This window comes from Vombatus ursinus, unplaced genomic scaffold (genome assembly GCF_900497805.2).
Source record: "Vombatus ursinus unplaced genomic scaffold, bare-nosed wombat genome assembly UNPS02009975.1, whole genome shotgun sequence".
NCBI classification, from domain to species: domain Eukaryota; kingdom Metazoa; phylum Chordata; class Mammalia; order Diprotodontia; family Vombatidae; genus Vombatus; species Vombatus ursinus.
The window spans coordinates 657,873-671,377 of NW_020949753.1; the positions used below are offsets into that span (position 1 = coordinate 657,873).

The 13,505-nt window shown below is 40.5% G+C and overlaps 1 protein-coding gene across 1 annotated transcript; it reads right to left on the reverse strand.

Moving 5' to 3' along the window:
- Positions 1 to 472: 472 nt before the first annotated feature.
- On the reverse strand, positions 473 to 12,831 carry LAMTOR3 (late endosomal/lysosomal adaptor, MAPK and MTOR activator 3). The gene is made up of 7 exons (XM_027853342.1): positions 12,734 to 12,831; positions 12,570 to 12,615; positions 10,669 to 10,703; positions 5,953 to 6,011; positions 4,520 to 4,653; positions 3,459 to 3,522; positions 473 to 1,314 (listed from the first exon to the last, which is right to left on the reverse strand). The coding sequence occupies exons 2-7, from the start codon at positions 12,576 to 12,578 to the stop codon at positions 1,241 to 1,243; spliced, it is 375 nt and encodes a 124-aa protein (XP_027709143.1). The 5' UTR covers positions 12,579 to 12,615; positions 12,734 to 12,831; the 3' UTR covers positions 473 to 1,240.
- Positions 12,832 to 13,505: the final 674 nt, after the last annotated feature.

Here is a 13,505-nt window from a genome sequence, read left to right on the forward strand (position 1 = left end):
TTGCATTGTAGCATCACGAGAGATGTGCCAGCTACTAGTCAGTAATAAGGGTCAGGTGCTGTCTACCAAACCCTCATCTCCGCCTCTTAAGGTAGAATGAGTTACCGCCCCTCTCCACCTTTGAGACAGTCTAAGTGTCTTTTGGATACTTGGCCGACCTCAGTTTTTTGACACTGCTCTCTATGACCTCTCTTCCTATATCTGAACCATCCCTCTCAGTCTCCTTATCCTGGTCTGACCTTCTATGCCTGGGTACACCCCAGGGCCATCTCCTGAGATCTCATGGATTCAGCTATCAGGTACCCCCATCTTAGTTCAGGTCCTTATCACTTCTTGCCTAGACCAGTCAGATTCATGGCTCAGCCCCTGTCCCAGGAAGAAAAACTCCTTACGGTCTTCTTATCCTTAGACGTGGGCCTCTGTCACCTCCTGCCCCTTCCCCCCAATACTATATGACTAAGTAGTCAAGCTATACTTTTACAAAATACTATTTTATTTAGACCCTTATTTAGGAAAAGGAAAAAGAACTGTTGTATTATGGTATTCATATAAATGTCACAAACCAAAGTTTTGATACTGATTTTCACATTTAAATTGTACAAAGAGAAAGACATCAAAATACTGATTGGTTATTGATAGCTGAATTTAAAACTAGATCTAAAGCAACAAGAGAAATACCAATTAGTGACGCTTTCTTAAATCTCTACCTCACAATGATATAAACAGGAGTAGTTAGTGATTGTACTGGTTTATTACTGCTGTTAGACGCTGGCTTCCTCTCACTCAGTGTAGACACACAACATGGCACACACAAAAATAAGTTCTCTATTATTCACAATAAAGCAATAGCATATACAGAGCAGGGCCTGTATGCTGTATACTGCAGGCCTATATGTACTGTACACAACAGGGGAGCCTTAGCTGGCTCAGTTTGATTCTGATCCACTGGAGGAGAATCTCATCCTTCATTGGTGGCTGAGCTAAACTCCATAGGAGCTGTGATAGATACTGAACCATTTTTAGTGGCCTCCCCCGAAATCACCCTACAGAAGAATTGAGCCTAAAACCCAACACAACAGTCCATCGATTTAGAAATAATAAATACAATCTTCTTCTTCAGGCTAAGTTGGAGCAAGTTGTCTTTTCTAAGAGTGTGGAGTCACGTTACTTGATGAAGTCAAGGTTGCGGGACTGGACTCACTGGGATCAACAACATGGCCAGGGTCAGGCCACAGTCAGGTTAAGAACCTTCCACGACCTGTCTCAACTCTTCAAACAATGGGGCAAGCTCCTTTTCTAGGCTGACAATCAGTCCTACATCAAAGAAAAGGAACATAATTTTCAGAAAGTTGCAATGCAGCTTAGGCGAAAAAACAAAAAACCTCAAAAAACTTGAATTGCTTGGAATATCTTCCAAAACATGAATTTTAACGTTTATACTTTTCACTGCTGTGAAATTAAGAATAACATGAAATGCTGTAATCCTACCCATGCTGAAATCCATTTCCATTTCATGTTGTTACAGTTCAAAGATTAAAAAAAAATCCATAGCATTTTTCAGAAAAAACACCAAATGTAAGGATATTTTCATCTTGCAGGTGTAATCTCCTGTAAAGGCATCATTGTAGCCACTGTACCTGGATGACCCCAGGTTTCCCAAACTCACGCGAAGCTCTTGTAAGTTGCTATTATGAAACTGTAAAGTAGGCAAGGAGAGACCTGGTGATAAACCGTGTTTAGTGAAATTCAGAGTTGCTCACCCTGGAAAGGCTGGTCAATTTTTGCTGAGGTAAGAAAGGAGGAAGAGAGATGACAGCGATTCATGATAATTACCTATGATGCAGTCCAGGGAACACCTGACACCAGTAAAAGGGAGGATCTTTGGAAGGAGCGAAGCCTCAATGCTAACTTTTTTATTAGGTGACCTTTTTATCAACATCTGCTTTTATTTTATTCATATATATTATGTTTGAAGATAAATGTTTAATTTTTTAATTATCTGAAAAAAATTGTTGGCACACTTTAGTCATTATTCTAAATTAATGAGGTCATATTATGTTTCCCAAGTACACTGGCTAAGAGTACTCCTATATTTTGCTTCATACAACATAATACATGGATATATGAGGATCCTAAATTTTCCTATGAAAAACTAAGCCTAGGATTAAAAACACCACCACCATCACTGTTTCAGGTGGGTTCAGAGTCTGAAGGCTGCCAGCTGCTTTTCTTACAATAATATATCTCTAACCTCTACTGACTTCCCTATGCTGGCTCTATCTCCCTAATATCCTTCAAACTCTCCTCTGGATCCTTTTATCATTTATCACATCACATGGAACTCTTGGGGAGATAAGTCAAGGAAGAGAGATGTCACAGACTGGTCAAGACCACCTACCACCAGCTTCAATCAACTTGGATCAGTAATAGGAATACTTCAAAGACCTGTAACTTTCATCAAGGTGGCTAGGGGACAGCATAATCAGAGCCAAGTGTAAGACCTGCCTCACACCTTATAGCTGTGTGACCCTAGGCAAGTCACTTAACCTGTCACCCTCAGTTTCCTAGTCTGTAAAATAGTGCCTATCTCTCACAGGACTGTTGTGAGGAAACAATAAGATACTATCTCTGACACATGACACAAATGATGATGATGATTCCAGGCACCTGGGGGTATAGTAGATACAGCACTGTACTTGAGTTAAAATGTTCAAGTTCCAATACTGCCCTAAATATCTACCAGCTGTGTGACCCCAGGCAAGTCATACAGCCTGTCTCAGCCTCAGTTTCCTCATCTGTGAAATGTGGATTCACCGAGTTGTTGTGGGAATCTCAAATGAGTTAAGTAAAGTACTATGCAAACTTTAAGGCACTATATAAATGTTGACTATTATGATTTCTATAATTACTATAACCACAACTCCTCTTTAATAGGCATATGTTTTCAAGAATTGCTGTGGCTGAAAAATTCATTACCCTGTGGCCATCCTGGTAATAAATAAGCTTCTCCGAACTTAGCTAGGCTGGACCGTGGACAACAGCAGGCCCATAACAAGCTGTAATTGTAAAGAAATTGTAAAAGCCCATTTTTAGAATATACTTAATAAATATTGATTAACAAAAATAAGTGGATAAAATACCAGGTTGGAAGATCTAACATGTTTTGAGGCTACTAAGTGTTTTGGAATGTACCTCTGCTTCCAAAGGAATCACATGTAAAACTGGAAAAAAAACCAACCAACCAAAAAAAAAAAAAAAAAAAGCCTCCCTTCTCTTCCTAGGAGAGTATCAATGTGCCCTGTACAAAATTTTTTTGTTTAATGAGAGGCAAACAAAACATAAAGACAAGGATGTAGCGCACTCAATACAGAAGACTATTTGAAATGCTGGGTAGAAATGGAACACCAAGTACAATATCTCAATAATTCAAAACTATATTTAAAATAATGAAAACATACCAGTATTTGCACTGCTGCTTGCTATGAAACTCACCACCAATGGTAACCGATTGAATTGGACTACCTTTAAAAAAAGGGGGGAGGGTTAAATTATACACTGCATTACAGAAATGAGTATAACATCTTATGTTCCAAAATGAAAATGAAATGTCATGATACATGTTCTACTTACTCTTTAATTTTAAAATGAGCAATGAATGACTGTAATTGATGTTAATTTGCTTCCCTAATAACAAGACAAAAGTTAAACAGTCTGGAATGGGTCACTCTTTATAATCACATACCTGTGTGTATTTTGAGTATTTACCCACTTTTATGTAAATAACTCCCATTTCAATGTACTATGAGATAGGGTTAGAAAAAACTGATGATGATGAGCTTTATTTCTTATAAATATATATTCAGGTCAGACTTAAAAACCAAAAAGTTAATGACTGATATTAAATTCCTTCCATAACTGAAAAGCAATAGCGTGTTATTGACTGTTCAGAGAGAAGAGTCAATGGCACTGCACCATCTATCACTCTTTTTGTTGCCCTATGCTTAACAGGATCCGTGGCTCATGGTTTTCCTATTCCCCTCATTCTGCTACACAACTCTTCCTCTTGGGTCAACAAAGCTAACTATCGACCAAAACAAAACAAAAAAGCCATTTTACAGTCCCTAGATTTTTATTTTATTAACAAAATTAAAATAATGCAGTAACTGCCAATTCAAATTTACAAAATAGTTACCAATAAGTTTTCAAGACAAAGTTTTTAGCTATAAACAAAGACACAAATGAAAAGATTATTTCAGTGACTCACGGTTGATTAGCTAAGGGCACCATCTGCTGGAAGTGAGTGACCTTAATTGACCTTACATTTCTTACCAGGTAGACGATCAAATCTTTTAAGTGGTTTTCCTTACCTCTCAGTTTTCACTGTAAAATGACTTAAGTGTAACTGAGTTAAAGGCTATGTAGATAAAGAATCCCTAATAAACTGAGCCCACTTAATTTGGAAAAAAGGATATGTAAAGACAGTTGTAATCAAATCAACTTCAATAGTTAGTCCACTTACTTGGTATGTGCTGTAGTAGCAAATGATACTTTTGTTTTTGGAAAGTCCAAGTTTGCTGCCCTGGTCGGTTGCAAGTGCAAACGTAGACAGGAAACCAGGTCTCAAAGCATGCTCTGGAGCATTATCATTTGCCACTGGAAAAAGACAGCATGCTTTTAATAAAGGCTGTAAAGAGACTACAGGAGAAATCAGGCTACTAGCAAATGGCACAACACAAACACCACCTTGTACCGAACAAACCCATGAACGTTCCCTCTCATGTTCTGTCTTAAGTGCAAAAAGAATGCTGCACATATTCAAAAGAAGTGCAGTGGTTTTATCAGGTAAAGGGGAGAGAGAGGCCTACTTAACCACATGCTCAAAGCCCGTAAATAACTGAGGAGGGAACTGCTGAATTTTCCCTTGAATGTCTTCATAACAGTAAAACATTCATAATGAGTATTGGCATATTCTAAGTACACATAGCAAGATTTAAATAAATTAAAATGCTCAAGGAATATGTTGTCGTTAAGAGTAAAGTAAAAAGGGGTTATTTCCACTTGTGCAAAAGAACATTTTCATATGGAGTAACATAATGACGACAAATTCAGTTGTCTCTGATGACTGAGGATTGTGCAGTGTCTCTGGATCATCATTCTTAACATCAATTTTCATCATACAACATTATAAGATGTAAACAGCATAAGTAACTAGGTAATTGGGCTGAATAAATACTGACCCTAGAAGTTTCGTTTTATATAAATCTCTGCTATAAGCTTGTTTTCTCATGATTTGCCTTTTCTCCTGAAAGTGGAATGCAAAAATAACATTTTGGTTAAGAATTCTTGTTGCTTGGGTTCTGGTTAACTCAAGTTTCACTGTATTAAAAAATCTAAGTATATAATATAATTTGTAGGAAGGAGGCAGAAAAGGGAAGAAATAAATTTTAAAAGTTAATTTTTTCTTCAGGGCATGAAATGGGAGTATAAATCCACCAGGTTTCAATTCAACATATATTTCTTAAATGCCTACTACATGAAAGGAACTGTTAAACAAAGGGACTTTGCCTTTGAAGGCTGTCTTTTCTTCGACTTTTTAATCATTTTAAGTATTGAACTGTATATCTGGCTCTTACAATTTAGACTGACTAACAGCAAATCACATGCAATAACTGCCTTTAGTGTGGAACCTGACCTCTGAAAAACCTGTATTCAAATACTGGCTACATGAAATACCTACAGGCCCCAACCGCCAGTTTTAATAAAATCTAAAAACATTGCCTCAACAATATAAAAAAACAAAACAAGAAAACACAAATGTTTCCCCAAAGCCCGAGAACCAGTGCTTTCCACTTACTGAAATAGCTTCTTGATTTTCCCTTCATCACCCACACTGGGCAAACCCTGTTAATTTTTTAGTCAAGGCAGAAAACAAAATTTCTACTTGAATGTTACCTTTGATAACAGGCACTCCATCCCTGTCTGAGACTACAATGGCATGAAGACCTTCAACACTAGAAAGATAAAATAAGCTTAGTTATAACACATTACACTAAATGTTCTCAAAATATGAGCTTGAAGTTAGGAATATATGCGTACACACACACACACACACACACACACACACTCTCTCTCTCTCTCTCTCTCTCTCCCCAATGTCCTTAGCGGTCAGACTTCTGAACTCATATATTCAGACACTGCTTTCAACCATGTAGATGCCGGCCCAGACTTGCCTATAGGACTCCTGTCCTGGGCCTCCCACAGGTTCACACCAGCTGGGGGTGGCTTTCTCCACTTCCTTCTGTTATAATCAAGTTACCAGTGGAGCCCATAGGCTGTCTGTCTCCTCAACAGCTCTTGCTCTCACAACTGACCAGTTTATCTTCACTTCTGAGCATGAATTTCTCTGATGACATTCTTTACTCTCACTTTTTCTCATACTTCCGTACTATGCGTTGCCCACCTTCTCACACCCACCTTACAGCTGTCCAGGGCCTGACCGCTTGATACTCATTTTTTAACACTCCAGATATGGTAGCATTACATGGCTTACAGCAATACAACACCAGTATAGTCTATTCTCACAATGCCTAACAAAACTCTGGGCACCTTAACCTAACAATTATGGCAAATAACAACTAAACTCTAAAAATCAGCCAAATCCAAGTGTTGGCTATGAGCTAATATTTAATTTTAAATGAGGAAATAGGGTGATAAGTGAAGTCCTAAAACCATTGCACACTGAATTTCAGTGAACACCATAAAGTGTTATGATTGCTCTGAGTTACAGTTACAGGAGGCAGGCCACGTGGAGGGAATAAATAGCCACACACCATGTTGGCATGAAATGCTCAAGGAGATAACTGTGAACTATATTAACAAAACAATGTAAAGGCAGAGATGGACAACACGGGCACCAAGTGATGGAGCCTGGCATTACACCATCTATCATTCTTTTTGTGACCCCCATGCTTAACATGATCCGTGGCTCATGGTTTTCCTTATCCCCTCATTCTACTATACAACTCTTCCTCTTGGGTCAACAAAGCTAACTATCGACCAAAACAAAACAAAAAAGCCATTTTACAGACACATATTACATCTTCCAGCCTCCTCCTCCTCCTTGACCTGTTATGGTACCACCTCCTTCTCTAGGAACTTAATATCTCCACGCCTCCAATCCACCAAAGAAAGACATAACCAGGATGTCACCTAGATGCGCGAGATGCCTTAGAGATAATCGACTCTCACTCCTCCAGTGTTCCCTAATTGCTGGTCTACTGACCAATTTTTAAAGTAAAGTAAAACTATGTGACGTGAGAGGCAGCATGAAGGGCTGGAATGAAAGCTCTGGAGTCAGATCCTGCCTCATCCTAACCACGTGACCATGGGCAAGTCAATTTACCTCTTGGTGCCCCAAGCAACTCACTACAACTCTAAATTAGAAATAAGGGCCAACTTGATTTACTAAATGAATGAAAAAACATTTATTAAGTGCTAAGTGCTCACCATGTGCCAAGTACTTTGATATGGGCTGGAGATATAAACAGAAAAAGAGACAATCTGCTCTCCAGGAGCTCATTTTGTAACTAAGGAGATAACATGAGCTCAACTGTATGAAGGATGGTAATATCTGGAAATAATTAATAATGATGCAGCAGAAAGCAGGCCCAGGGTCCTGAGGGTGCACTAGGAGGTCAGACTGTGGAACACGAAGGAGGGAAGATGGGGAACCTCCTTCATTTCCTTCCTGCATTGGCCAAGCCAGGAGTTTTTAGAGTGTAAGTTCCCTTAATCAACAAACTCAAAAGTATGATCCAAAGAAAAACCAAAAAACCTCCATCACATAGCCCATAAAATTGCCATAGTTTTAAAATACTGAAAACGGCCACAAGTAAAAGGCCATTCTCCTATCTGTGGAGGAAAGATGCTGGTCAAACAGGAAATTTTGCATGTATATGCTTGGGGTTATCAAATCATGTCATGTAGGAACATAAGGAATAATAAACAATACAGATCAACCATTTAAGGATGTGTTATACTGTGGACAGAGAGAATCTCTGAAAAACTATCAGGGAAGAAACAACCTTTGAAAACTTATGTGGCATTAAATGTTATAATGAAAAAGCTTGCTAACATTCAAAATTTACATATAACCTCTACAAATCCTAATTATATAAAATCAGTATAAAACCAGAACCTGTTAGAATTCACTACATTAGGAATCAGAATTTCCACTCCCATTCATACATACTTATTAAATTAGGCATTAGTAACCCTGGATTTCAACTATTTTATCTGTTGAAAATGAGGGGAAAAAGAAAAACAAATTATGTCTTTGAAACTGCCCTTGCTAAAGTCATTTAAAAGAGAGCCTCACCTTTCTGGAAAAATTACCATCAATCATGTTAGAAATCTCTTCCATTTCTCTTATAAAACATATAATGACTGTTTATATACACAGTCATAATGGTACTTCCCACTTTAATCATAAAATCATCAATCACTTAAAAATACATACATTTTGTCTGAAATTTGAGGTAAATCAAAGCATTTAAAAATTACAGAAAAAAACGGATTCAGTAATGAGTTTCTTTTCCTTTTAACTTCTCTGATATTCAAATTAAAGGGTCAACCAATGTTCCAGAGAGGAAGTAAGAAGAAAAGCTTTTTCTTCTTCATGGATATCAAACAGAAGAAAGCCCTAGAGAATGAGGACAAAAGCTTCTTAGAATATTTTAAGTAGAGTCTGAAGGAAATCAGTTGACAAATATAATAGGCCTTATGTTGACATTCGAGATAAATGAACCCTACTGGGGACTGTCACAGAGAAATGAAACAGATTTCCCTAAAACCTGAAATTATTTGTACTACAGATAGGAGTACAAGAGTTTTAAAATGAGGTGAGAAGTTATGACTTCATGAAATGATACATTCCAGTTGGATGGGCTTCAGGTGGATAAAGTGCTCTAAGAAGCCCTTGTTCTCCATTTTCTAAGTGTTTTTTAAAAGGTCAAACTGAGCTCTTAAGCCCAAGTTGTATTAAGTGACTTGCACCGGCCCTAGAGTCAAGAGGACCTGAGTTCAAATCTGGCCTCAGACACTTGACACTTCCTAGCTGTGTGACTCTGAGCAAGTTACTTAACCCCAACTGCCTCACCCCCCCCCCAAAAAAATTCTCTTAAACAACTGATCCCCAACTTATGTTTAATTATAAATTTTTTCAAACGGTGGCCTTCTCTAGTTTAGAGTGGGAAGGGAGGGAGACAATTCAGTACTCAAAATAACAAAGTAAGTAAAATTTAAAAAAAACCACAACTTGGGCTGGATTTTGATTAAATGCAGTATCAGTAATCGTACAGGTACTAACCCTAGGGATGAAAATCAAAATCCATCGGGGATCTTTTTGATCTGGTTGGGGCTGCACTTAGTCGGGAAGGCTGGGTCAGGAGTCTACCTGTTTGATACCTCTGCTCCAGAACGTTCGGAATTCCAGAGGATTTGTGGAAGGTTATGGACAAGAGACACAGAGGATGAAAGAGCACCGATGGATTTTGCATTCTCAGGAAGTGGAATATTTTAAGAGATTAGTTCAAATAAGGGCAACACAAAAATAATCCTAAAAGGCAAGGTTCCTTTCCAGATTTAAAACTGATTTATTTCTATGAACCATCTCTTTTTATGCTTCAGACCTAATTTTTTTCCTTGAAAATGCAGAGGAATGAAACTAGTGCATCAAGGACACACCAACATCCTAAAGAGGTTCTTATGCTATCAAGGATACAGAGACCCTTTTGCTCATTTAAACCTTTTCAAGTTAGAGAATTTTTCCATAACGTGTGGTATAAGAATGAAGTCAGAACTCAATTATACATTCTGCCATATATATATGTGTGCATATATACATACATACATACATGTGTGTGTGTGTGTGTGTGTGTGTGTATATATATATATATTCATATTCACATAATGGGTTAAGTAATGTCTCGTGGCATTTTCTCCCTATCTCTCAGGAAACAGTGGAACTGAGGGACAGCTAGACAGAGAGTTACCAGATAGAACAGTCCTAACCCTCAGGAACTTTCTGAAGTTATTTTAAATAAAGGAATGGTAGCTTTGTGCACCGAGCTGGTTTCAGAGCTCAGAAGACCCAGTGTCAAGTCCCACCTGTCACATGTACTAGCTGTGAGACCCTGGGCAACTCACTTCATCTCTCAGGTAACTCTCCAAGGCTGGAAGGTACAGAGAATTCCCTATGTCACATAGGGAATTTCGTATTTTTAAAAATGTATGCACAGGTAAACTGCATTTGAATAGAAAGTATAATCCTCAAAAGTTCAAAATTCAAATCATTAGTGGAACACCTCAAATGAATTGCACTAGCAAAAGCAGAAAGGCTCAGCTGATAAATACTACATGTAACACCACAAGAGAAATAAGCTGGCATAAATACGAAGCACAGGCCATGATGCAAGTGAAAAACACACACATCTGTGAGTTGAATCATACTTTTCCTATCTGTTCTGTGTGTCAGCTTAATTTCTTCTCTAAGCACAGTATAAAAGTTTTACCTTAGAGTGAGTCTAAAAGTGAAACAAAGGTGGTATTTTTATTTTAGGGTGGTAACAAAATGAGAGTTTATGATTTATGACACTATTGATCCTTTACCTTGGTAACTTTTTGTAGAGGAATCTCTTCAAATCCTAGAAAAGGAGATATAAAGCCATGCTGTCACAAGATGTCAGAAGGCAGAAATAAAGCTCCAAACACTTTGGAAGTTCCTCAAATCTGAGTGAATAAGCATCTCATAAGCTTCCCTCACCAGAGTCCCTAAAAAATTTCCCAAGCTAGTTTCGGTTTCAAACCCCATTCTTATCCCTCCCACAGGCCTGAACAATTCCTGAGCCCAGTTCATAGGAGCTTTGTGCTAAAGCACATCTTAGGTGAGACTCTACTATACCTCATCATTAAACACATCACAAAAGCCGGGTACTGTGGGAGATGCAAGGTCCTCTACCTTCAAGTTTACAATCCTGTCCCCTTAGAGTAAAGGACTAATCACTCCAACTCATATAGCTTACTTACATTTATACAGACCATTCACAGGATCATAAATTTTGGGCAGAATGGACTTTTCTGGTCAAATATCAAGAAAGCGCTCCTTACAACCAACCTATGTGTTAGAAGTTATTATTATTGCCATTTTTTTGTTGTTGCTGATGAAACTGAAATACAAAGAAGCTGATAAACTTGCTGAGTCACAGAGCTAGTCCAAGTCATGCCTAAGGTGTGCTGATGTTCAGTTGTTTCAATTGTGTCTGACTTTATGTGACCCCACTTGGGATTTACTTGGCAGAGATACCGGAGTGGTTTGCCATTTCCTTCTCTAGCTGATTTTACAGAGGAGGAACTGAGGCAAACAGGGTTAAGTGACTCCCCTATTGCCACATAGCCAATAAGTATCTGAGGCCAGATTTTAACTCAGGAAGATGAGTCTTCCTGACTCCACACCCAGCATTCTAGCCACCTAGGCCTAAGGTATTCTCAACTCTAAGTCCAGCACACCTTTCCAAAGACTAATTTGAATCTGACTAGCTCAAAGGTGTTGCTCTAATGAGTCATTTGTCAAAAACTCAAGTTCTAATTCCAACAGAATAAACTGTGCTACCAGGGACTGTTTGCTTTTGGTTTTTCCATCTCTGATGCCTTTCTGACAAATAACTAGGTGCTAAATAAGTGTGGATGGATGTTTTAAGGGAGTTGTAGCTTTTTGTAGGCCTGTTTCCTAACAGCGGTTTTAATAATCAACATACATTGACTGCCTTTGGGCCAAGACACTATAGGATCACAAAGGATGGAAAAATGGTGCTGTAATGCAAAGAACATTAGGTTTAGAGGCAGTTTCTGGGGTTCATCAACCAACAAACATTTTTTAAGCACTCACTATGCACAAAGCATTGTGCCAAACGGTAGGGCTGCAAAAGTACATTAACACGCATTTATTAATCACCTACTACGTGCCAGGCACTCGGCTAAGTCTTGGGGGGAGGGGGGACCCATGCATTCAAGGAGCTTACAATCTAACGAGGTGGACGAAGTGCAAAGAGCTCCACACAACCAAGACACAGACAGGGCAAACTGATCCCGGGGGAGGGCGTTAAGGCCACTGGGAAGCCTTCCTGTAGAGGGTGGGATTGCAAGGTAGGATGCGGATAAGGAGGGAGAGCATTCCGGGCCGGAGCCGGACGGACCGGAGAGTGGGGGAGTGTAAGGAGACTGCAAAGGGCCAGGTTAGGAGGCTGCACAGGGGAGTCGCTGAACTGGGGAGGGGGCGGTGGCCTCAGACGTTTCCGAAGGAGGCGCCGGCGTCGGGGGACGAGGCCGAGGCCCCCGGAGGGGGGGGGACGAACGCCGCCTCCGCTGCGAACCAGCCGTGACCTTGGAACATCCCAGGGTCCCTGGGGCCCTGGCTGGGGAGCGGCTCCGGGATCCATCACCCCGCCCCCCTCGCACCTCCCCATCCCCATCTCCCTTCGCCCCTCCCCCCAGCTGGGGGTGGTCTCACTCACATCCGCCATGATGAGCCCCTTCCTCCCGCGGGGACGCTCCCCACACCTGCAAGAGAAACAGCCGGTGAAGCCGGGGCACGGGGCGGGGCCGGGTCGCCTCCCCGCCCCCATCCGAGGGCCCCGCCTCGGGCCGCCGCTTCCTGCCGCCAGACCCCGAGACCTACCTGGCTCAGGCTGCCCAGGCGGCCGCTGTCCTCGGGCGCAAGTAGCTCCGACTGCCGCAGCCGCTTCCTCTTGAACCCGCTGTCACATGATTGCCGACCCCTCCCGCTCTCCCAGGAAGCCTGGCCGGAGCCCTGGCCCCGTGACACACTGCTTCCGGAGGAAGGGGTAATGACACCGGAAGCGGCTTCCTTGGCCCGGCTCGGACCTGCCCCCTCTTCCGCTGAAGGAGTCCTGCGCATGCTCCAGAAACGCCCCTTTCGCGACTCACCCCGCCCCGGAGTTCTGCGCATGCGCCTGCTTCGTCCTTTCTCCTTACTACCCCACCTCCGAGCACAATGCTGCGCATGCGCCTGTCTGGCTCTTACTTGTTTTGGGAGGAACGACTGAACGATTTGCTGGGATGTTCCATTCTCCGCAAAGGGCTGTAGAGCACATTAGATGTGGAATTGGAAGCACCCCGACCTTCACTTTGTTGTGCATCATGTACCTTCTGGGGAAGCCTTGAACCCTTGTTCACAGTCATGTTTTTAGCCCATAAAATATTCATGAGATGACTAGGAGTGCTTTCCCTCTTATTTCCTGTTTATCCTGTATAGAGCTTGAGATATATCTATATCTATATATCTATATATATATATCCACACACACACACACACACACACACACACATATATGTATGTATATATGTATTTATATAAATATATTTGTATATATAATATGTATACACACGTGTATATGTACACATGAGCATATATACTCACATCTATATAT